The sequence below is a fragment of the Zea mays genome, chromosome 3 (assembly GCF_902167145.1).
Source record: "Zea mays cultivar B73 chromosome 3, Zm-B73-REFERENCE-NAM-5.0, whole genome shotgun sequence".
Lineage (NCBI taxonomy): Eukaryota > Viridiplantae > Streptophyta > Magnoliopsida > Poales > Poaceae > Zea > Zea mays.
The window spans coordinates 220,167,193-220,191,931 of NC_050098.1; the positions used below are offsets into that span (position 1 = coordinate 220,167,193).

A 24,739-nucleotide genomic window follows, 5' to 3' on the forward strand; every position below is an offset into this window, starting at 1 on the left:
GTTTTTTTTAAATCTCTTCTCTCGTAACAAAAAAAAGAACAAAATACAAAACAAGAGGGCAACAACACATGTTTAGACTTGAGACAAAACTACAATCGATTCGAGACTCTAGGTCTATTTCATGTTCTATAGCGTCGAGGTTACATAGTTTGACACCATCGACAAGATGTTAGCGTAGAAGTGACGTAACGATATGGTAACACCATGACCTATGGCGCTGACCTCAATGTCATAAACCTTGGCAACGAGCTTGACGAAAATACCTATGGCGCTGAAGTCCAGCACTACATGTTGAGGCTTCTCTTTTTTTTCCCTGTTCGGTATCTGAAAGTCACCTAGAGGGGGGTGGATAGGCGGAAACTGGAATTTACAACTTTAAACACACTACAAACCGGGGTCAACGTTAGAATAAGATCCGAGTCTGAGAGAGAGAGAGAGAGGAGGAAAACAAATCAACCAAGAAATAAAGCGGATGACGCGGTGATTTGTTTTACCGAGGTTCGGTTCTAAAGAACCTTGTCCCCGTTGAGGTGGTCACAAAGACCGGGTCTCTGAAAGCGAAATGTGCCCTTGGGCCATTTCTATAAGATTTTGGTGATTAAGTGACCAACACACATTAAAGGAATGAGTATATGCCAAAGGGTGGACAAAGTGCAAATCAATACAAAGGTATGATTCTAGACTTAGTACATTGGTTTTTGTGTACTAACATATTTGTCTGAGTGCTAGAATCAGAGAAAAGATAATTGTAAAAGACTTGGCTTGAGCAGCCAAGACTCTGCTCAGTCTGGGTGCACCGGACTGTCCGGTGGTGCACCGGACAGTGTCCGGTGCGCCAGGCTGGCTCTGGTGAAAAGACCACCCTCGGGAAATCGTCGGTGGCGTACGGCTAAAATTCACCGGACTGTCTGGTGTGCACCGGACTGTCCGGTGAGCCAACAGTCGACCGAGCCAACGGTCGGCCGCGCAATCCGCGCGTGACGAGTGGCCGGGCCAACGGTCTGAAGGGGGCACCGGACAGTGTCCGGTGCGCCAACGCCTCCAAATCGCCAACGGTCGGCTGCGCCAGAATAGGAAAGAAATTTGCACCGGACTGTCCGGTGCGCCAGTCGACAGAAGGCAAGAATTGCCTTCCTGGAATGCTCTCAACGGCTCTTAGCTGCCTTAGGGCTATAAAAGGGACTCCTAGGCGCATGGAGGAAGACACCAAGCACACTTTGAGCATTCTTGATCATTCACACTTCGTTCTTGCGCACTCGTTTGACATTCTTAGTGATTTGAGCTCCGTTCTAGTGAGAACTTTGAGATACTCATTTGAGCTCAAGTCTTGGCCATGTGTGTGTGTGCGTATTGCTGTGGATTTGTGTGTGTTGCTCATCCCATCCTTACTTCCGTGTTCATCTGTGATCATCTTTTGTAAGGGCGAGAGACTCCAAGTTGTGGAGATTCCTCGCAAACGGGATATAGTGAAAGCAAAAGAAATACCGTGGTATTCAAGTGGATCTTTGGATCACTTGAGAGGGGTTGATTGCAACCCTCGTCCGTTGGGACGCCACAACGTGGAGTAGGCAAGTGTTGAACTTGGCCGAACCACGGGATAAACCACTGTGCCTCTCTGTGTTGATATCTTTGTGGTTATTGTGTTTTGCAAGAACTCCTTTCTAGCCACTTGGCTTTATTGCTCTAACACTTAATCAAGTTTGTGGCATTAAGTTTTAAGTTTTTACAGGATCACCTATTCACCCCCCCTCTAGGTGCTCTCAATTGGTATCAGAGCCGTTCTCTTCAAGAAAGGGACTAATCGACCGAAGAGATGGATCCTAAGGGAAAGGGGATGGTGGTCAACGACAATGAGAAGGAGTCCATCTTCAACGAGCCAAGGGACGACAAAGTCAATGACTCCATCTCGAGTCAAAAGAAGAAAGATGGAAAGAAGAAGAGACGCATCAGGAACGTTGTGGTGTCCCAATGGACGAGGGTTGCACGTAACCCCTCTCAAGTGATCCAAAGTCAAACTTGAGTACCACGATTGTCTTCCTTATAATATGTTCCCATTTGTGAGGAATCTCCACAAGTTGGAGTCTCTCACACCTTACACAATATGATCACAATCACGAACAAGAGTAAGGGAGGGAAAAGCAACACACAAGAGCACAAAATGCAGCAAGACCACGCACACAAGTGAAGAAACGAGCGCACGAATGAAAACCAGCAGAGTCTCAACTCAAAACGCGCTCCAATCTCTCTTAAACGAACCAAGGCGTGATCAAAGTCTCGGAGTATGTTTTATGCTCTTGTGTTTGTCTCAGTGTGTCTCACAGGAGATCCTTTTATAGCCCCAAGGAGCCTAGGAGTAGTTGGTTCTTCATACGGGAAGCAATCAGCTCTCCCTGTATGCGTGAACCGGGTTGACAATCAGCGATCTGTTTCCTTCATCGTTGGAGTCAACCGTTGTGCGCCTTCGATCACATGGCACACCGGACACAACTCACCCCGAGGCCACAACTCGCCCGAGGTCACAACATGCCCGAGGCAACAGCTCGCCCGATGCCATAATGCACTCGAGGCAGCAGCATGCCCAAGGCCATAGCGAGAGGCTTTCCGAGGGCGGGCTCTTTCAGGACAGACGCTACCTTGCTTCTCCAGCTGACCGACGAGCCCTAGTTGCTAGAGGCTTTTCCCTAATGCACTTACTGACTGATACCCCCCTAGGGATAGGGGATCTTATCCCCGACAAAAAGGAAAGGTGAAAACCACACACCCATACTTAAAGACTCCTTTTCTCTCTCGGTTGTTGGTTGTGGAACCCAAAGCACTGCATGCCCACACACCCATATATAAGAGATAACTATTTTTTTATTATTGTCCCATAATATAAGATGTGCTCTCTTCAGTCGTACGTACATCGATGTAGTAATGTAGAGAGAATTAAATTCATTTATTAGTATTGAACCAGAGGTGGTTATGTCTTACATATTGCGACAGATGGAGTACGCTTAAAGGGGAAACAAAGTTCTAATCTATTATAAATGTATACCAACTTTAAATAACACTTAGAACTAGTCTATTCTTAATATTGTCTTCGGTCATCTGAAAAACAAAACAAAACCTATAATACATGTTTGCTATAATATTATTGTGAAACAACTAGAGTATAGATGGTTCCAGCTATAGTTCTACGGTAAGATCAGTGTGGATGCATCGACGGCTCGACGCCATAACTAGGCCGTATAACTTTATCCTCATTACCTCATATATTATAACGCTGACTTTTAAGATTTAAAAACGAACTTAATTCTACTATAAATCTAAACTTAAACATTTCTAAAAAGGAACTAAAATAAAATAAAATGGGGCCCTAGGCTACCATGCAGTAGCGGACGCAGGACAAAATTTTAGGTGGGGCAATAACATAGGAGACAAATCAATATACTAGACCATTTGATAAAAATAGTTTCATGATAATAACATGAAGATTAAGTGATAATATGATGAGTGTTCTAAAATAACATGAATACCGAATCTTTAATTTGGCCACCCTAAAGGAGAGTTGGAGAGAACAAAGGGGTGGACTGGCGGGGACTAGGCGTTAAGGCGAAGCGAGCGCATCAGCATGTCGGTGTGGAGAGTCAGCGACTCTACCGCAAAATGACGACGGTGAGGCGACAATAGGCGTGGAATAGCGAGGGCAGGCGACGATGCGACGGTAGATGACGACGATGAGGCGAAAGGCAGTGGTAGCAAGCGACAACCATTGTCGCGTTGCGACGGCATGACGGGACCCTTGTGAGATAGCGAGGGCGGGTGGTGCTGTGATGCCAAGGTAGAATCCCACTAATAGCCTACGCATCCACCAGTGCAGATTAGAAGGCAGAGTAGTTGTACTGCGTGCAGGATACCGACGTGGCGACGAGCACCACGACTCGAGTGGGAGTGGGCTGAGTAGTGAAGCATCGAGAAAAAGTTAGATGAAAGTCTAGTTTTCATTAAATTTATTCCAACCTACTATATAAAAGTTTATTTATTTTATTATATATCTAAGTCTATATAAAAGTTTATTTATTTTATTATATATCTAAGTCTATGTATAAGAGTTTCTAAAAATCAAGGTGGGGCCGTGACCCCCATTGCCCACCCCATGCGTCCGCCACTGCTACCATGCGCGCAATGGAGGCGCCCGCTGTCGTGCCGGATTCATCGTGTCGCTGCTCTGCCATGTCGGGCGAGCAGGGGCTGCGCAAGTCCGCAACGCCGTGCGGGCAAGATGGTCGCTTTATTTGGGTACTTTAAGGACTTGTTCGGTTATTGATATTACATGTATATTGTAGTGTATTGGGTGAGATTGAGATATATTTTGACTTATTATGAATTTAAACCGGCTCAATCTCACCCAATACATGTAGATTATCACCAAAACGAACAAGCCTTAATATGGATCTTAATCTGTATATATTAAAATGAATTTAGATGTAAATTAGTTTAAGTTACACTTCAATCCATATCATTATAGATTAGGATCAATAATAAAATAACCAACGTACATCACCGTGTCGGCGAGGTGCCATTACGACTACTTCGAAGCGCTTGGAAACTTCCTACGTTGTGCCCCTGGTATCTCTACTGTCTATTGTCATCAGTTGTGGTATTATACGAGTAAAATCTGTGTGCAGTTGCAGGATTGCACCCTCCTCGCAGTCCCAGACGAGATCCCCACAGACAAAGATGAGGAAACAGGAATTGACAGAAGCAGCAGGCCGCCCCCACGGCGCCTCGGACCGCTCGCCCGCCTCTGAGTCCTTTCCGAGGCCTACGTGTCCCCGTCCGCCCCGTGCTCGTGCCCGCCTCTCCACGTGTAACAGACCTCCCCGGCATTTCCGACGTCACCTCACCTCCCTCCCCGGCCATTAATCCTCGTCCCCCCCGCAGTGCCCGCACCCACCCGGTTGTCATCGTCAGCCGCTCGCTCCCTCGGTCACTCACTCACTCACTCACTCCCCTCTAGTACATCACTCACCGCCCGCCAAGCGCGAAGCTGTCACTCTGCTGACCGCTTGACAGAGCAGAGCACGGCACCTAGCCGCCCTCTCACCGACCCATGGCCATGGGCGGCGCGTTCCCCTTCCAGTGGCCCGAGGGCCCCGCGGATCCTGTTCTCGACGACGTGACCTTGCCTCCGCTGCCCACGGCGGCGCCCGACGCCGGGGTCGCCGCGTACTACGCGGACGCGGCGGACGTGCACGCGATGCACATGGCGCTGCCCGATTTCGCGGCGGCGCTGGCGGCGATGCGGCGGGAGGAGGAGGAGGCCGCGGGCATCCGCCTGGTGCACCTCCTCATGAGCTGCGCCGGCGCCGTCGAGGCGGCCGACCACGCTGGCGCGTCCGCGCACCTGGCGGACGCGCACGCCGCGCTCGCCGCCGTCTCGCCCACCTCCGGCATCGGCCGCGTGGCCGTGCACTTCACCGCCGCGCTGTCCCGCCGGCTGTTCCCTCCCACGCCTTCGCCTTCGCCTTCGCCTCCGCCCCCGGCCCCGCACGCCGCCGACGCCGACCGAGCCTTCCTCTACCACCGCTTCTACGAGGCGGGTCCCTACCTCAAGTTCGCGCACTTCACGGCCAACCAGGCCATCCTGGAGGCCGTCCAGGGCTGCAAGCACGTGCACATCATCGACTTCAGCATCATGCAGGGCCTCCAGTGGCCAGCGCTGATCCAGGCCCTCGCGCTCCGCCCCGGCGGGCCGCCGTCGCTCCGCCTCACGGGCATTGGGCCGCCGTCCCCGCCAGGGCGCGACGACCTCCGCGACGTCGGGGTCCGCCTCGCCGACCTGGCGCGCTCCGTGCGCGTCCACTTCTCCTTCCGCGGCGTGGCCGCCAACCGCCTCGACGAGGTGCGGCCCTGGATGCTGCAGGTCTCGCAGGGCGAGGCCGTGGCCGTGAACTCCGTGCTCCAGCTGCACCGCCTCCTCGCCGACGCTCCCTCGTCGGGCGACGCCCGGGCGCCCATCGACGCCGTGCTGGAGTGCGTCGCGTCCGTGCGCCCCAGGGTGTTCACGGTGGTGGAGCAGGAGGCGGACCACAACAAGCCGGGGTTCCTGGACCGGTTCACGGAGGCGCTCTTCTACTACTCGGCGGTGTTCGACTCCCTGGACGCGGCGAGCGGCGGCGCGGGCGACGCGGCGGCGGAGGCCTACCTGGAGCGCGAGATCTGCGACATCGTGTGCGGCGAGGGCGCGGGGCGCAGGGAGCGGCACGAGCCGCTGTGGCGGTGGCGTGACAGGCTGGGTCGCACGGGGCTGGCCGCCGTGCCGCTGGGGGCCAACGCGCTGCGGCAGGCGAGGATGCTGGTTGGGCTCTTCTCCGGGGAAGGACACTGCGTGGAGGAGGCCGAGGGGTGCCTGACACTGGGCTGGCACGGGCGGCCGCTCTTCTCGGCGTCCGCGTGGCGCGCGGAAGAGAACAATCAGAGTGACAGCAGGAGCAGGAGCAGCGGCAGTGAGGAGAGCAATATCAGCTGCAGCAGCTAGAGCGTCGCTACTTTACTGTAAATTCCTTCGGTGAGAGGCTAGTAGCGGGGTTTACTGTAAAATCGCGGTGCCCGCGATCCAAATGGTTCGATTGAGAGGGCGTTGGCATCGGTCGTAAATGGCAGACTGAAAAAAAATGACATGGAATTGTGTTAGGCATGTCGTCGTTAGCTGAATAAACGGCACTGAAACAGCGTCCCTGGAAAAGCCATTGCAATCGTAGAAGCTCTAGAAACACTTGCTCCCTCGTCCCTCCCATGGATTTGTTTTAGAGCATGACTGGATGCTTGCGTGGCCTGCTGACACATCGAGCACGACAAGATGCCCTGGCATTTCTGAGCTGGCTGGTTACAACAGCAACGAGCAATATGTGAACCTCCTCATCTATCGAAAGAAAAAAAAAAGCAAATCCACGAATGCCTACATCTAGCCCTGTTTATAACCAGGAAGAACATGCCAAATCAACAACCATACCAAATCCACGATGCGCCCAGTCCATATGCCAGGGATTCTATTCTACTACAATATAACCCACATCTCTGAACTAGCTCTGCCACTTCCATGAAAAAAGAATCGATTTCAGCTTCAAACCGCAAGGCATCTGTCTGAAGTCTGAACCAATGCAATGCAATGCAATGCAATGCGGTGAGTAATCTATACACTGCCCCCCACAGCGAATCACTTGCTACCGACGATCCTGTCTTGCTATGTTGACGCTTGGATTTGCACCGACCGTGCCTGCTGCTAACACGCCAGATCGGTCGCGCGCTGACGACCGTTGCCCTGTTCACCACACGATAAACAACGCAGGACAGCTAGCCGGCTGCGATCGAGGCCGCCTCCGCAAAAGCTCTCGCGTGTACGGTTGCATCTGTAGCTTTGCAAAGCGCAACGATTAAGTACATGTTTTTTTAATAAAAAAAATGAACTTGTCACAGTAGGATAGCAGTAGCAGGAGTGGCACGTGCGGCGCACACGCGCACGGCATCTCTCTCTATCTCTCTCTCGGGCGGTCACAGATTCTCCTGGGTGCGGCTGCACCTGCACGGCTGCACGTCAGGGGAGGCGTCCCCCGAGAAGCGCAGAAAAAGCCCAAGCCCTCTTGCGAGCCGTGCCGCGACTAGAACGCAACGCAGCCAGGCAGGCAGGCAGGATCAGACCGTCTGTATTTGAAACACGCCGTACGACTAGTTGACGCTCACATGTCGTGGTACCGGCCCGGTCTCAAAGTCCCGAATCATATTAAAAAAACACAAACTGCTGCTAACGGGGAGAGTTGGGATGCTCAATGGTCAGTCGCGATCGCAACCACACAGCAGAGGATCACACTTTTACATGCAGCGCATGTTGCTAACCTAGTACGTACGTATCCCGTAGCTCTAGTACGTGGACGTAGCGGCACTCTGTGGTGTGGGTGGAAGAGAGCTTCGGTTACCGAGGCATGAGCAGGAGGCAGAGCAGATGACCGGACCACCGCCGCGTTCACGAGCCGGCCGGCGCGATGCTGCGCGCTCCCCCTACTCTCCGCCGCATGGCAGACGGACGGGACGGGTGGCTGTCACGCAACTGGCGCGCGCGGCCGCAGGGCCTCTCTGCGCTCTGAAAGGCGCGCGGCGCGGACCACGGCACGTTCAGGCGTACAGCCTTCCAGACTCCATACTGTCAGTGTCCCGTGTGTAGGGTGGTCCGGCCTGGGTCCGTCTCTCCCCGGCCCCGGCTGCGCGCCCGATTGTTACTCAAGCGCTCTAAACTCACGGATCCCCAAGAACAACGCGCGCCGCGGCTGATGCGTTGAGCAAAGCCATGAACTGAGCACTGATTTGTCTACTGTCTATACAAGCCTCATTAGCACATTGTCCAATAAAATAATATTGTAAGGTCAGAATATCAAACTGGCCTATTAGCTCAGTTGGTTAGAGCGTCGTGCTAATAACGCGAAGGTCACAGGTTCGAGACCTGTATGGGCCATACTATTTTATTTTGCCACGTACATTTTTGGTTTTGTCCATCTGCCCATTCATGCATTTTTTTGGCCCATTCAGGCCCAGTTTTATTTCCACCATCGTGTTTTTGTAATGTTCTCTTATTTTGGTCCACCTGCATGGCCCGTTTTTTCCCTACACTCTTAATGTTTCCGTCTCGGTTGATGAGGTCAGTTGCGGCACCTGTTCCAAATATAATTCGAAACGTTTGAGTTTAGATTTTTTTTTTCTGCTAATCTAGCCTACAAACTAACCCTAGAAATAGAATGCGTGTTTTTTTTCTTCTGTTTTTGTCTCAGGCGTTGGATTTTGTTCGCCTCAAGTTTAGAACTTGCCATAGTTGCTTAGCCAGTTAGCTCCATCCATCCAAACAACCCCGTCCTCACAGAATGTTCTGCACTTTTTTCTGTGCATCATCGTGTTTTTTTTCAATCCATTTCCATCTCAATTGATAAGCCAAGCCGCAGCACCCGTTGAAACAAGACCATTATTTATTGTTGAGAATCAAAATGCTTGTTTTCTTTTTGCAAACCAAATCTATCCGTATATCTCCTTTTTGAATAAGCTTGGATTTCCGACATTGGACAATTCAGTTTGTCCGCACAATCGTCACCCAGCTTAGAAATAAGCTACAGCCCACACATCCCGTTAAAGGCATGTACAATCTAGAGCACTTTGCTCGATTTTTCAAGTACAAGAGACGACTAAAAAACTGTATTATACAATCCTAAACCATTAGAACGTTAATAAAGACCGTGTGTAGGCTGGTTCGGGATGCGTCCGTCTCTCTCGGTGCCGGCTGACCGGCTTGGTTTGAAGTCAAAATAGAATGGGATGGAGTCGATACCGTATATTCGATTTTTTAGAATCACGCCGCCACTAAAACCTACTTCGGTGTTTATCTCGTCCCTACGTAACTCTCATCCAAACATTATATAAATTGTAGTTGCCTCCTCCATTACACTATATACATCCAACCAAACACACCCAAGCGCTCTACACTAACGGATGGCAAGAACTGCGCGCGCCGCGGCTGATGTGTTGAGCAAAGCCATGAACGGAGTACTGGTCGATCTATTATCTATACAAGCCTCATTACTTAAGTTTATATAAATATAGTAAAATTTTAAAAACAAATTGGCCTATTAGCTCAGCTGGTTAGAGCGTCGTGCTAATAACGCGAAGGTCACAGGTTCGAGACCTGTATGGGCCATTTTATTTTATTTTTCTACGTACGCATTTTTTGGTCCACCTGGCCCATTCAGGCCCAATGTTATTTCCACCATCTCTGCATGGCCTGTTTTTCCCCGTACACTCTTAATGTCTCCATCTCGGTTGATGAGCCCAGTTGCGGCACCTGTTCGAAATATAATTCGAAACGCTTGAGTTTAGATTTTTTTCTGCTAATCTAGCCTACAAACTAACCCTAGAATGCGTGTTTTTTTTCTTTCTGTTTTTGTCTCTCAGGCGTTGGATTTTGTTCGCCTGAAGTTGAGAATTTGCGATAGTTGCTTGGCAATGGCAAGTTAGCTCCATCCAAACAACCCCTCAATCGATAAGCCAAGCCGCCGCGTCCTCACAGAATGTTGTACACTCTTTTCTGTGCATCATCGTGTTTTTTCAATCTATTTCCATCTCAATTGATAAGCCAAGCCGCAGCACCCGTTGAAACAAGACCATTATTTATTGTTGAGAATCAAAGTGCTTGTTTTCTTTTCGCAAACCAAATCTATCCGTATATCTCCTTATTGAATAAGCTTGGGTTTCCGACGTTGGACAATTCAGTTTGTCCGCACAATCGTCACCCAGCTTGGAAATAAGCTACAGCCCACACAGCCCGTTAAAGGCAAGTACAATCTAGAGCCCCTTGCTCGATTTTCTAAGTACAAGAGACCAGCTAAGAAACTGTATTATACAATTTTAACCCACTAAAACATTAATGAAGTTAAGAGACAATATGTATAGAAAGTTATGAAAGAGCCCGCCTCTTAATTTTGTTGCACTTAACACACTTAGAGACCCCTTAATTAGTGGGGTTGTACATGCCCTAACACTGCTTCTCTACCATCTGACCCGAAGAGAACCCCAAAAAACTTTATGGAGGCCAAACCCCGTTTTTTGCACCCCCAACAGCTCCAGCAAATTTCTCTATTTTTTCACCATCACGCATCCAAGGATCTCTCCCGCGTATTTGCGCGAGGCCAAATCTCTCCAATCCCCTCACGCGCGTCCATCCCACTTGTTTCTCGCGTCTACTTTCGTCCTTGAGAGGCAACAACAGGAGAATCAGCGTCAGAGGTGGCGACGACAACGTCAATGCTAGAAACTGCGAGGCACTATACCACCACCGTGGCCCGCGCCTCAGCCTCCACAATCGCGTCTAGTCCCTCATCCGCTCGGGTCATCTAGACAATGCCTCAGCCACTTCCCACACCGCTGTCTCCTCGTTATTCTGGCCCACCGTCTTCACCTACAATGTCGCGGTCGTGGCCATGGTCTGAGCCGCCTACCACAATAATGCAATCGTCCTCTTCGATTTCTACTTCCATTGCTCTAACATCATCCCCAACATCGTCTCTGTCGGTGCCCTGGAACAGGAGTACCCCTTACTATAGTAAGAAGGCGCGGTAAACAGCGCCCGACCCCACCACGTGGGCGACTCCGGAACCACCAGGTGACCAGAGAAGGTAATGTATATCGTGATATCATCAGTGGATCCGGACCCCGTGAGAAAGTGCCGGACCCCAGCATACATGACCTGGACCTCCGAATACGACCCGAGACCTCCTCGTTCCCCTGAATGGGACCCGGACACCTCTAAGTGAGGTCCGGACCATCCACGACAAGGTCTCGGGACGAAGAATACCCTGGCCTAAGTCAAGGACGTACAGGGGCCCGGCACAGACACTTGTCAGGGTCTTGCCAGGCGCGTCTCCGCTCCCCGCTCAGGCGGGGACCCGGTGCTGCCACGTGGCGTACGACCCGTGACGTAAGCCGGCGGGCAGAGTCTGACGTAAGGCCTCTGAGCCACGTGATCTCTGTATTTATTGCGGAGATTGCGCGCCGCCTGTCCGCCCTGCAGACAGGCGATGTACCGACTCGGTATTTAATGTGCCCCGTCCACTCTGATGGCAGGCGACGACCAGACCACCCTACAGGCGGCGTGCCTGTCCAATCAGACAGCGGGCAGTACGCCCACACCGCTACACGCGCGCAGCGGTCATCATGACTTGTACGATGCCGAGGAACCTTCTGCTGCACGCCAATCCAACCCAAGCGGCGGATGTTGGGGCACAAGGAGATATCACAAGGTGACCAACATTAGTTGCTTCGGGTATTCCATCTGTTTTGTCTCTGGGCCCACATGTCGAGGTTCAGAGTCTTTTGTACACGCCCCCCTTTAGCTATAAAAGGGGAGGCATGCAATGTTACAACACTTAGACCCAACTTGGACTCTCAATTCTCAAGCTTTCACAACAATCCAACATACAGTAAAGTAGGGTGTTACGCTCCGGCGGCCCGAACCACTCTAAACTCTCGCGTGTTCATGTGCTTGATGTTCGCTTAGCAAGACAGACAAAACGCTTAAGCCCCTTCCTCATCTTAGGATTTAGGGCGGGTGCACTCCGCCACCCGGCCGGAGAATTCCCTCTCCGACAGTCTCCTACAACACTACAACACTCTCATCCTCGCACTACGAGGCCGGCCACATCGACACTGCTTTGCGGGTCTACCAAGACATGATCGTGTCTGCGCCCTTCCTCCCCTCTGTCTTCACCTTCCGCCACCTCACCAAGGGTCTCGTCACTGCTGGCCGCATCGGCGACGCCTGGGACAGGGCCTTCGAGCTCTTCAACGAGCTCGCAGAGAGGTGCCTTGTCTATAACGGTGTTGTACATACGTCTATTAGCAGTCTAATGCGGGTTGATATTTTTTGGGGTTAATTATTTTAACAAGCCCCCCAAAAAGAGGTTTTGGGAAATATTTTTTTAGCCCTTTTGGAAACCTTTAATAAGCCGGTTTTTGGTAAACCGAGTAAAACCAAACTTTTTCAACTGAACAGTCTAATAAATCATATGCTCATAAAAATATCAGAAGATGTAGCAAAAAATAATGTCTTTATTTGGCTTTACGTCGCCCTAGTGAGCATTATATGTGATTATGTGAAATGGTGTTTGTGGAATTGTTTTGGTAAATACAACCATGATCTACTCTCTCACTCGAAAAGTGCAGCTCTTATTGAGATGAAAGTTTGACGTATTGAACAAATGCAATATCACACTCTATACCTTTAAATTGTAAGTTTTTTCAGTTTTGTGTCAACCTTATTTAATGGTTTTAACAAAACCTATTTAATGTTGATCAAGCTTGTAGAAAATATAGTAGCATCTATGTATGCGGGGATTTGGAATTATTATTTCTTTATTATTGTACTAGGTTAATTGATTAATTTATTTAAAAAACTAAATAATTAAAGACTTCAATTTATTTTCTCTACTATATAAACACCGGTTTTCACGGTTCCACCACCGTCATGATAAAAAGATAAAATTATGCACAAATAAAGATTCAAATCATAGTTGTTTGCTCTAAACCAACATTTACATCCACATGGTCAAATAGAAGACATATGTTTTTGTGTTTTATACTCTATACTTATAGATGGAAACTGTAGCAAGGTATTAAGTATCAACAAGTAAAGGAGTGTCATAACATTATCCATATCATTTAGGACAATGCTTGTTAAGAGGTGATTGTATATTTATCCTCTCCTTATTCAGTCTTTGAAGTCTTTGGACTTATGGTGCTAATGGATCATGATTCGTTTGAGGACTTAATTAATTTAATTAAAAAACAAATAGAAATAAAGCTCAATCCTAATAGTTTAAAATTAAGAGCCTACTAGTAAAAAATGCACATCTTCAACCCGCTACCCGTCTTTCTCCTGCAGACATTCACCTTATCCCTCTCTCCCTCGCTTCGACCCCGACGTAGGCTCCGCTTCCAACGGGCCCCCATCCCCATCCCTCCTCCATGCCCAACCACCATCCTCCACCTGCTCTTCACGCACCCCACCGACCCACTGAGATGGGAGGATATTATGTGCCCACTCGTGCTCTTCCACGACTACCCCGTGCTCCTCGCAACCGTGACCCGCTTCCGCGGCCCTTGCCACTACCTGCTTCTATATCGCCTAGCACGCTGTCGTGCCGGGACGTAAAACCCTCATTGCGCAGACGCTGCCCTACCTATGGCCCTGGCGCTCACCTTCGACTCTAGCGTTGGGTCGCTCCTCTGCTGCCTCTTCGTGCTCCATGACATGCTGCCGCTGCTCTACTACGACGACGACTAGAGCATCTCTAACTTCAAGATGCTCCTATTGTGCTGTTGCGGTGACGATCAAGGGGAAGCCCGGTGGTAAGGGGAGGCGACGACGGGTGGGGATAATTGTGGTGCATTGGACGTGACGGCGATGGGTAAAATAACGAGGAGTCGATGGTGTGTGAGGGGGGTGGTGGGTGGAGGATTGAATGATGAGTGGGAGATGCTATCACGTAAGTCATGGTATCACGCACTCAACACGTGACACAATCACCCAAGAGACGACGCAACGTTAACGTGCGCCTCTTGGCAGCTTGAAAAGCCGCTTGACACGTTCACGTTTCATCCATTGCCCTTGGAAAGTCCGGCCTCCCGCACGGCGGACGAAGCAGTCTCGATGCCACAGGGTACACATGGCGTAAATCATCAAATCGTACAGCATGGTCCCGAAAGGAACAGCACAAAGTTTGTCACGACCCTACACGGCTACACCATCCCAACAGCAGAAAGGAAACATGCGGTTTTTCTCTCCTAAATTGTCTACGAGTCCCATGTAGAATGAACGACGCTCCAAAGGTCACGGCAAAGTTCGGGCTGCACCGCTACCAGTACTACCAGCCCACTGCCCTGTCCACAGGCGCAGAGAGAAGAGGGATGAGTGAGGCAGCTAGTGCTTCATTTGGCATTGTTTACAATCTAAATAACCAATTTTCAGTTCCCAAAACAAATGACCAACCATCACTATCATCGTATTAAAGAAACAGCATCAAGATCGCATCTTTGTGCTAAATTCTTTCAAAACAGAAAGCCGCGCAGTATTTTATCTGATGAGTAGAGCTCAAGTGGAGTGGGGAAGCCGAGCATCCACCACCGGTCAGAGACGGACGTGCAGAGGAAAATATCCCAAAGAAAAGAAGTCGCTGCGACGAGCCAACGACCCATGGCGTCCGCCGCCGCAGACCCGCTCCTCCCCGGCGAGGGCAGCGGCCGCCGCCTCGGGTTCCTCCCCTCAAGCATCCGCCTGAAGACGTCCGTCTGGTCCGAGCTGGGCGGCGCCGTGGGCGACCTGGGCACCTACATCCCGATCGTGCTCGCGCTGTCGCTCGCGTCCCACCTGGACCTCGGCACCACGCTCATCTTCACGGCCCTCTACAACTTCGCCACGGGCCTACTCTTCGGCATCCCCATGCCGGTGCAGCCCATGAAGTCGATCGCCGCCGTCGCGCTCTCCTCCGCGCACCTCACCGTCCCGCAGATCATGTCCGCGGGGCTCGCGGTCGCCGCCGTCCTGCTCTTCCTCGGCGCCACGGGCCTCATGACGTGCATCTACCGCCTCCTCCCGCTCCCCGTCGTGCGCGGCGTCCAGCTCTCGCAGGGGCTCTCCTTCGCCTTCACCGCCGTCAAGTACGTCCGCTACGTCCAGGACTTCTCGCGCTCCTCCTCTGCCTCCACCGCCGTGGCGCGCCCGCTCCTCGGCCTCGACGGCCTGGTCCTCGCTCTCGCCGCGCTGCTCTTCATCATCCTCGCCACCGGCTCCGGCGACGACGAGGACGTCTCCAGCGACGGCATGGCCCGTCGCCGCCGCTCCTGCAGCCGCGTCCCGGCGGCGCTCATCGTGTTCGCGCTCGGGCTGGTGCTCTGCTTCGTGCGCGACCCATCGATTCTGCAGGGCCTTCGCTTCGGGCCGTCGCCTCTACGGCTCGTCGGGATCACCTGGGACGATTTCAAGATCGGGTTCTGGGAAGGTGCCGTGCCGCAGCTCCCGCTGTCCGTGCTCAACTCGGTGATCGCGGTGTGCAAGCTCTCGTCGGATCTGTTCCCCGAACGGGCCGAGCTCTCCCCGGCGCGGGTGTCGGTGAGCGTCGGCCTCATGAACTTCGTCGGCTGCTGGTTCGGCGCCATGCCGTGCTGCCACGGCGCGGGCGGATTGGCGGGGCAGTACCGGTTCGGCGGCCGGAGCGGCGCGTCCGTGGTGTTCCTGGCCATCGGCAAGCTGGCGCTGGGGCTTGTGTTCGGAAACTCGTTCGTGACGATCCTCGGCCAGTTCCCGATCGGGATACTGGGCGTCATGCTGCTCTTCTCCGGGATCGAGCTTGCCATGGCGTCGCGCGACATGGGTACTAAGGAGGAGTCCTTCGTCATGCTTATCTGCGCCGGAGTCTCGCTCACGGGCTCGAGCGCCGCGCTGGGGTTCATCTCGGGGATTGTTTTGTACCTGCTGCTGCGCCTCAGGGACGTGGACTACCAAGCACTAGCCGGCCGCTGGGGCTCTGACCGCCGGCGAACCGGCAACAAAGTTGGAGATGACGAAGATGCTTGATCAAAAAATCATTTTCGCAGGCAATATATAAAAAGATATTACCTCATAGGAAAAGAAAGTAATATAATAACTCCGTTCTTTTTTATTTATTGTGTTTTAGTATAAAAATTAACCATTAGATGATAAATATTTGAGAACAGATGTAGTATTATATTTAGTATTATATTGTGAAAGTATTAACTATTAAGTATATATATCTTCTTCCTTGACAAAATACGAGAGGGGGACTGGCGATTACATGTCCGCTCATGCTAGCCACCATACTCGGTCAAACTTTTCTCTGTGGTTTGACCTTTCTCTGTGGTCATGGGCCATAGCCCATGGGCTCGAAGTACTTGAGTGTCATTGTTCTCCATGGCATGTGAAGTTGTGGCGTCAATGGGCCCAACAGATGCCACGCAGCAACGCGCCGACCATCAAAAAAGCAAACTACAGAGCTCCAAAAAAGCAAACTATCAGAGCGGGATGACATTTTAATCCGATAACCCGCAAACGCGAAACCTAACCGACTAGTGGCTAGGACTACAAGTATGGGTGAAGATTTTGACCAATAAATGCAATCTACATCCGGTCCAAAGTTTTGCGGGTGTGAGTGTGGATTTCTATTTCAACTCGTGGGTAACCCACATCTTGATCAAAGTTTTGCGGATGTGAGTGTGGATTTCGGTTTGAAATGGCACCAGTGGGGTGCGATTGCGTGCGGGTTTTTTTGCTCTGCCTAGTGGTGGATCTAGATTTTTACTATTGAGTATGCCATCTAATATATATATATATATATATATATATATATATATATATATAGGGAAGAGGTAATGGAAGCCCTGGGCTTCCATTAGTGGGCGAAGCCCCAGCCAGGGAGACCGAACGGGTCGCTTTAGGCCCACTGGACGCCAGCCTGCGCCATTTATGCAAAGGATAACCACGTATCCCGCCTTACACGCGACATGCAATTACGCAAGCATAAATTTGTGTACAAATGTGCGTAACTCATGCATAAATGGAATCTTTGCATGCCAGGAATCGCGCGCACGAATATCTGCATGTGCTAGACATTTACGACTGCATAACGGTGTGATACATGATAGCGTAAACCATGCAAGACGTTCACGGAAGGTTTTGGGATAAGGCAAGACGTGATTTTCGTGCGCGAGAATAAAGGCGCAGTTACGGCAGGAAACTAATACAACTTTACAGCCGCGTCCACGTTCGCTCGTCCATCTGAATTATTGGCGGCGGTTAGCGGCGGCGGAAGTGAGAGGTCCGGCCGGCGAAGAATATGTCCACCACCGGCGCTGGCGATGACATCCTCCCTGTAGCATCTGCGCATAAGGCAGTAGGTACGTCTGTTTCAATGGACATGCAACCTGTTTTGTCTGCAATCGCCCCATACACAGAGGGTGTATCTGTGACTCCTCCGGCGGCATTGAGGGCACCTGGACATATCGAAGAGCACACAAAAACAGCAGACGTGGTCGGCGCAGAGAAGCACATCCCCATGAGACATATTGGGCCACATGAACAGGACACACCTCATATTCTTCAAAGCCACGTAAGTTCTCCCGTATTACGTTAAATTTATTCGCTATTGAATTGTAAATGTTAAATTTCTGTGCGCAGCCGGACAATATTGATATAAGATTGATACCTAAAGTCGGTATGACATTTAGTAACGTGGATGAGGCGTATAATTTTTATAGTCAATATGCATACGAGGTAGGATTTCCGTTGAAGAAATATAGGGAGCGGAAGAATTGTAAATGGTTGAACTGTTCAATGGAAGGAAAGAATGCTGAAAGAGGAGCTGGAAATCCAAGGATACGTAACACATGTTCGAAACGAACACAGTGCAAGGCAGGGATGAAACTCAAAAAAATCTACGATGATGCTAAAGAGACTGTTATTTCTGTTCGGATTGATCTGGTAAACTATGAGCATAATCATGAATTTTTGAAGAAAGATACAGAAAAAGGGCAATTGCAATGCAACAAAACACATGATCGTGAATATATGGAGTTCCTTAGTGCGATGCAAGAAAGCAGGATTCCACCACATTGCATTATGGATTTTGTTACAGAAATGCATGGTGGCCCAGAAAACGTTCCAATAACCGTTCAGGACATGAGTAACCTGTAAGTGTATTATGCATTGAAAATAATTGTATTTTATATTACATAAACAATCGTAATGTGTTGAGTTAGATATAGTGCATAATCATTACATTTTTTGACAGGAAAAAAGCATGGCAAAGGGAGAGAAATGCAAATGATGTGTCAAAGCTGTTATCTTTTTTTTCATTATGCAAGAAAGATAATCCACAGTTTTTTTCAGACTTTCAACTGGACAAAGAAGGGAAAATTTTAAGCATATTTTGGTCCCATGCTAGCCAGCAAGCCGAGTACATTGATTTTGGTGATGCAGTTACTTTTGATACTACACATAAGACTAATATGTATGATAAGCCATTAGGCATGTTTGTTGGCTCGAACCACCACCTACAATGCACAATATTTGGGTTTGCTTTACTAGGAGACGAGACAGTTGATACATTCGAGTGGGTATTCAATGCGTTCAAAACATGCATGGGATGTGACGGACCACGAGTGATGCTGACAGGTATGTTGTAATAAAATGGCTCGTATTTATTATGTCATATACTATATGATATCATATTGTATTGCATGATGTTATGTAAATTTATATATTTCAGATCAAGACCCTGCCATGCCAATTGCACTTGGCAGAGTATTCCCAAACACAATACATCGATTGTGTTTGTGGCATGTGCAAAACAGGTATATGCCCCACTTGAATGAATTATATGCAAGATTTGAGGACATGGATTTCAAAACAAGGTTCCAATCTATAATACATCATCCATTGAATGAAATGGAGTTCGAGGCTGCCTGGCAAATGATGCTTGATGATTTCCACCTACACGAGAACAACACCCTTGCAAGATTATATGAAATACGCAAAGATTGGGTACCTGCATTTTTCAAAGGAGATTATTGTGGTCTTATGGTCTCTACACAACGAAGCGAGAGCATGAACAAGTTGGTGAAGAGTGCCCACGTGGATGCAAACACACCGCTTCATCAATTTGCAAAGCAAATGATGAAGCTCCTGCATAGTAGGAAGATGAAAGAGGCCAAAGAGGCACTTGGATGCATGGTAAGTGAAAAAAATTAATAAACATATGTTTTATGCTATTAAAACCAAAACAGTATTAATACTATATTGTGTAATTTGCAGGGTCAAAAGGATACAACTACATTGTATATGTTTGAAATAAGAGTTGCAAGGGCATACACTAGAGCTGTGATGACAAGGTTTCAGGAGACAGTAAAATATGCAACTGCATACCGAATAGACCGTGATACAGAGGGTGAGGAACATGATTGGGTGGTGAAACATACTACAAGATCAAATAAAATTGTTTGGGGTCAACACCAATTCAAGATAAGGGCTGATGTGGATGCCGGAAAGTATTCATGTGAGTGCAAGCATTGGGAGCATACAGGTATGTTATACTATAAAAAATTATAAATTATTACGAATACATAGCTGTTTACGATGAATATATGACATAATGTATGTTTAATCAATTATAGGTCTATTTTGTGTTCATCTTGTACGCGCTTTCATGCATCTACAAATTGAAAGGATCCCAAGTGAGTATATTTTGCAACGATACACATACTCCGCGCGTCAAGATGTGGCTTTTTCAAGAGACGATAGGAATTTGAAAGGAAAAGATGGAGAAACTAGATCATATAGACAGAAGATGTTGCTTAAAAAAGCAATGAAAGTAGTACACCATGCGAGTATGTCTAAAGCTGGGAATGATAAAGCCCTAGAGATGATGGACGAATTATTAGGGTTATTGATGCGTGTGGAGCCTGATATAGGTACTGGTGAGAGTTGTGGCACAAGTGTTTGCGATGACATCCAGGTACGCACCTCGTGATGTTATGAATTTTGCATAATTACTTGTCGAATATGATCCATGATTGTAATGATGATATAGGTCGAAGCGTATGAAACAGAAGAAATGGCTATAGACAACTTACGCAAATTAGATGATGGGAACGAGGTATGGAACAGATCTTTATAATGTATTACATATACTGCACTATAAAATTTGTGTCCTCACTGGACTTTGTTTTATTTCACAGGAAATTTTATTGGGCTCTAATACAAATGAATGCAATACTAAGGATGATCAATGTAATATGCAGATATTAACATTGGAACATAACACTGACATTCGGCTGGTTGAGAGTAGTTCTATGGATGTGGAAGCTAGAAAGGTGAAAACATTGCGACAATATATGATGACATACGAGAATGTAAAATCTGACTTGATATCTTTGTTTTGTAGAAACTGGAATTTCATATGGAAGGTGTAAACTTAACAAGACCAGATAAGGCCAAGCCAAAGGGAAGAACAATCAAAAGTAGTGAGCAACAAGTTTTAAAATTGGGTGCGAAAGGAGCTAAGAAGATGAGCAGGAAATGCCAGAAATGTGGCATAGCTGATGGTCACAACAGCCGTACGTGTTTAACTGTCGAGGATAATAGGGTTCGATTGGCTAACCTATCTGGACGTAAGCGAGGACGGCCTCCTGGTTCAAGGAACAAACTCATAGCTGCAGCCCCGCAATGGAATGAGACATCAACGTCGAAAAAACGAACGGTGGATGTCGGAGATGATGATTCATCTGGTAGAGAGTAGAAGACCATAAGATACAAATATTTCCTTGTGTAAATGTGAGTCTTGTGTTCGTTTGACTACTTCCAGAAAGAATCATAAATATACTTGCAAACTGGCATAAATGGATGTGTAGTTTGTCATAAGCTTTAACAAGTATGCAGCAGTCTGACTGTACATATACTTAGCATAAATGTATGTGAAAACCTGCGTAACTATGCGTTGTGTAATGCATAAGATGGTAAGCCTGTGAACCATGACTGTACAAAAAATGACTCTGCGTTGTGTAATGCAAACTGCATAAATGTCTGTGTAATTTGTCATAAGCTTTAACAGTTATGCAACTGTACATATACTACGGTCAATAATTATATCGTAAACATGCATACATCCAGATAGGTTATGCAGTTATGCAGCAATCTGACTGTACAGTTATGCAGCAATCTGACTGTACATATGCAGCAATCTGACTGTACAGACATGCATAAGCCTTTCAATAATTATATCGTAAACTCCGGTCAAGAAACATGCATACTTCGAGGTTATTGACATAACAATATTGTACAGGAACCTGGAAGAATCAAATGCAAGAAACAGACATTACATTTCAAACACAGTTTGGAACAACATTCCAGTTTAGAAAAAAGCTGATCCCAAAGTTGTCAATGACATAACTAAGAAACGTCTACGGACTTTGGCCATAATATACACAGATGACTGATCTGAAGTTTAGGGAACCATTGTATACAGAATATATTACATGACCAAACTAAACTACATCCTTTAGACCTTGAATCTTTGGATGTCTTGGAGCAGCGATAATGCTTTGTTCTTCGGGTGGAATGTGATGTAATGCAGCGCAAGAGACCGTATCTCACTGGTGTTGCCCTGCAATACAAAAACACTGAGTTAGTTATACCTCTGTTCCATGTGTTGCCATGGGCCAACTGTAGAATTAAATGGTAAATTTGTACGTACTGCTTCTATGTCTGACCGCAAAGATCCTTCGTCGCATTGATAAAATAGAATGTAACCCATGACATAAAACCCACAATCATTTGATCCAGCTGCCATGTTAGGACAATTTTGGCACAAGTCAATTGTGAAGTTACCAAACTTGGGAAAGCATGAACTGGGCCGCACATGTTGTATTGCTTTGTTTAATCTGCTCATAATAACCTTAGCCCAGGGTAACTTTCTGCCACCTGAGCCCAAATGTGCAAAATGATAGTCCTTCCATGTAGTTCCACCAAGTGTTGGTCCATATGGGTTGGAATCTAAAATATGAATGCACTTCTTGACCTTGTTGACAACATACAATGTCCAATGCCCCCTGCTTACCATGGGGACCATGATCTGACCGTGTAAAAAAAGCATAAAATTAACATGGTAACTTACAAAAGCATAACAATGTGATATGTTACATTTAAAAAGGAATTGTGTTTGGATTATGAAATACGATTGTTACCGCTTTGCATTGGTCCAACTCATCTGTCTCAGGCAATGAATTGTCTAGAAGTGTGTGGAGTACAGATTCATCAAAAGGTTGAGGATTGCGACTGTGTCGTTCCTGTTCCTCAAAGTTGAGTATTGACTGCAATAAACAATATAAATGGAGTGAGTGTACTTGGGTTGATCTAATTTGTATATGAAAATGGTGTATGTAAGTTACAATAGTTTACCCCAACATTAACATCAAGAACCAAACTGTTCGAACTCATGGAAGTCTGCTGATTTTTTGCATCATGAATAACACATTGGATGAAACACTGCATGAATCCATTGTCGAGACACTTCCCATCGGCAAAAGATTCATATATGTCAGAACATGTCGCTGAATATTCACCATAATCTATTATGGTCCTGGTGAATTTTTTAAATCAATTAGAGAGGTGGCGTAAATCTACAAGCATATAAACAAATTTAGATTAAGTATGAACTTCGTACCTGCCGGTGTCAGATTGCAGACCACACAAATATTCGCGTAGAGCTAACACAGTTTGCATCTCCGAATCAAGAGAAGCCTGGCCAACCTGTGGAGTGTTTGTAGCTGGATCGGTTTCAACATAAACCTAAAAATATATATGAAAATATACATAAAACTCTGTGAACAATTTTGACAACTATAAAGAAAATGAAAATTACTGAGCTGACATAAAGTGGAATATACGTATGTGGAATGAAGTGTCATAAACTGGCATAAAATTAATGAGCTGCCATTACTGATACATATCAAGAGAAAGAAATACTCTTGCAAACTGCATAAATGAATGTGTAATTTATCATAGGCAGCTAGCAGTTATGTAAAAACTGCATGCAGATCTACTCAGCATATATGTATATGTAAATGGGCATAACACTGATTTGTAAGATGCATAACCTATTTAGACTGTGAAGCATGGCTGTACAAAATCTGTGATAAGTTGAACACTACAAAGAAAATGTAAATTACTGAGCTGACATGTTCAGATGGAGTCTGATCAAAGCATGGACCACTGTCAGGCAAGTCTGTTTCTGCCACTTGTTGTACGCCGCCAGTAGACTAACAAATGATGGTATAAATGGATTACAAATTTAGTAAACTGCTAATGAGAATATAGAAAAACCACGAGGGGGTTTAGACATACCTTGATTTGCGGAGTCGCATCAAATATCGGCGCGTCAGGATCCATGTGTGGTGTTGCTTTAGGAGTGACGTTTGTATTGGTCGGCATGTTCTTGCCACCGTCACCATGTTTACCCTGAAAGAATTGTAATGGTTATATGCTATTTACATAAAACGATTAATACAACCCTAGAATGAAAAAATACAATGATTGTAAAAACATTACCACTGAGGTTGTAGGTGTTTTGTTCTGTTTCGTTATATTTGTATGAACCAGTAGATCAATATCATCTTCATCGGGACAACTTTCTAATAGTACACGAATATGTTGTTGCCTTAACAGTAATTCATGTACCTGTGTGTCTGTAAACTGCGTATCCAGCTGAGAAACTGGAGTAGACATATCGGGTACAGTTGGGGGGGCCGGACACGTACATCCTTCGGTACGTGTCATGTAAACAAATAAAACATTGTTAAAAATAATGGCATCAAAACCATATCGATAAATGATTGCATAACTTTTTTATATTGATGTAAATACATTAAACAGACTAACCAGCTGTCTGGGGAAGAATATCATCTGATTTTGATGTGGTTTTCTGCACATCATAAGCATCTTCGTTGTCACCCGCCTCGGCACGGAGGACCTCATCAATTAACTCGCCAAAAACATCAGATAGATTGAATTGTTTCTCAACAATCTGCTGAAGAGTCTGTTTAATAACTGTACACGCTTTACCAACCTCCGCATCAAAATGTGACAGCTTCTCTATGAAACCCATGCGGTGGCGGGATGGAAGCTGATTAAGCTTGCTTGATATCAAATCCCTGATGAGCGGGAGTTCGATGTGAATTGAGTGCTGTCCAGATGGGTCAGGACGAGGAACATCAAAAGTGTTGGTCCTGGTCTTATGCTGTTGTAAATTGAAAATTATTAAGTAAATGTATAGCATATAACTGGATATTATGTTGAAATTCTATGACAAACAAATATATAAATAGAATCATGCCTTGAATTGTGCATGAACGGGTGGCACATCTGTGTAGCAGGTCTCTGAGGAGCTTCGGAACTAAAAAAATGTGTGAAATATGGAGTAAAACTAAAAAAAATGATTGACACATAAGAAAGAATACCGAGCAATGTCCAAATGCTTCTTCTCCTTTGCGTATCTTGCCCTTGTCAGCTCTTGTCAGGGCTTGAATAATATTCCTATCAAAGTATTTGATTCGTGGTGTTCCACGTTTGTTCTGGGGTGCCGCTGAGTCATGCAAATGA

General features: G+C 47.3%; 4 protein-coding genes and 2 non-coding genes across 7 annotated transcripts; 5 read left to right on the forward strand and 1 right to left on the reverse strand.

Annotated features, from left to right (window-relative positions):
* The first annotated feature begins 4,856 nt into the window (after positions 1-4,856).
* On the forward strand, positions 4,857-6,591 carry LOC103650192 (DELLA protein SLN1-like). The gene has a single exon (NM_001322273.1). It carries the CDS (start codon positions 5,096-5,098, stop codon positions 6,521-6,523), a length of 1,428 nt encoding a protein of 475 aa, NP_001309202.1. The 5' UTR covers positions 4,857-5,095; the 3' UTR covers positions 6,524-6,591.
* Positions 6,592-8,417: 1,826 nt separating this feature from the next.
* TRNAI-AAU (transfer RNA isoleucine (anticodon AAU)) lies at positions 8,418-8,491 on the forward strand. Its single transcript has one exon. It is a non-coding gene; the product is annotated as a tRNA-Ile (tRNA).
* A 1,153-nt stretch (positions 8,492-9,644) lies between these two features.
* On the forward strand, positions 9,645-9,718 carry TRNAI-AAU (transfer RNA isoleucine (anticodon AAU)). Its single transcript has one exon. It is a non-coding gene; the product is annotated as a tRNA-Ile (tRNA).
* Positions 9,719-14,513: 4,795 nt separating this feature from the next.
* On the forward strand, positions 14,514-16,352 carry LOC100284487 (sulfate transporter). Its single transcript, NM_001157382.2, has one exon. It carries the CDS (start codon positions 14,768-14,770, stop codon positions 16,145-16,147), a length of 1,380 nt encoding a protein of 459 aa, NP_001150854.2. The 5' UTR covers positions 14,514-14,767; the 3' UTR covers positions 16,148-16,352.
* A 2,840-nt stretch (positions 16,353-19,192) lies between these two features.
* LOC103651433 (protein FAR1-RELATED SEQUENCE 5-like) lies at positions 19,193-20,261 on the forward strand. Its single transcript, XM_020551056.1, has 4 exons — positions 19,193-19,318; positions 19,400-19,667; positions 19,759-20,099; positions 20,175-20,261. Exons 1-4 carry the CDS (start codon positions 19,193-19,195, stop codon positions 20,259-20,261), a joined length of 822 nt encoding a protein of 273 aa, XP_020406645.1.
* Positions 20,262-21,542: 1,281 nt separating this feature from the next.
* LOC103652566 (uncharacterized) lies at positions 21,543-23,899 on the reverse strand. 2 transcript variants are annotated; one of them, XM_020551186.2, is made up of 9 exons: positions 23,819-23,897; positions 23,690-23,713; positions 23,486-23,599; positions 23,320-23,400; positions 22,806-22,930; positions 22,541-22,721; positions 22,327-22,452; positions 21,837-22,214; positions 21,543-21,746 (listed from the first exon to the last, which is right to left on the reverse strand). In XM_020551186.2, the coding sequence occupies exons 1-9, from the start codon at positions 23,864-23,866 to the stop codon at positions 21,642-21,644; spliced, it is 1,182 nt and encodes a 393-aa protein (XP_020406775.1). In that variant the 5' UTR covers positions 23,867-23,897; the 3' UTR covers positions 21,543-21,641. The 2 variants fall into 2 exon arrangements, with proteins under 2 accessions (XP_020406775.1, XP_020406776.1); XM_020551187.2 differs by lacking the exon at positions 23,690-23,713 and having other exon boundaries at positions 21,546-21,746; positions 23,819-23,899.
* Between the last annotated feature and the right edge of the window lie 840 nt (positions 23,900-24,739).

Coding starts and splice junctions, on each gene's coding strand:
- LOC100284487 (NM_001157382.2), top strand. CDS start 14,768: ATGGCGTCCGCCGCCGCAGACCCGCTCCTCCCCGGCGAGGGCAGCGGC.
- LOC103650192 (NM_001322273.1), top strand. CDS start 5,096: ATGGCCATGGGCGGCGCGTTCCCCTTCCAGTGGCCCGAGGGCCCCGCG.
- LOC103652566 (XM_020551186.2), bottom strand. CDS start 23,866: ATGTCTACTCCAGTTTCTCAGCTGGATACGCAGTTTACAGACACACAG. Junction 23,401..23,485: donor ATGCGACTCCGCAAATCAAG/GTATGTCTAAAC, acceptor ATCATTTGTTAG/TCTACTGGCGGCGTACAACA. Junction 22,453..22,540: donor TTCTTGATGTTAATGTTGGG/GTAAACTATTGT, acceptor TGTTTATTGCAG/TCAATACTCAACTTTGAGGA.
- LOC103651433 (XM_020551056.1), top strand. CDS start 19,193: ATGAACAAGTTGGTGAAGAGTGCCCACGTGGATGCAAACACACCGCTT. Junction 19,319..19,399: donor AAGAGGCACTTGGATGCATG/GTAAGTGAAAAA, acceptor TGTAATTTGCAG/GGTCAAAAGGATACAACTAC. Junction 19,668..19,758: donor CAAGCATTGGGAGCATACAG/GTATGTTATACT, acceptor AATCAATTATAG/GTCTATTTTGTGTTCATCTT.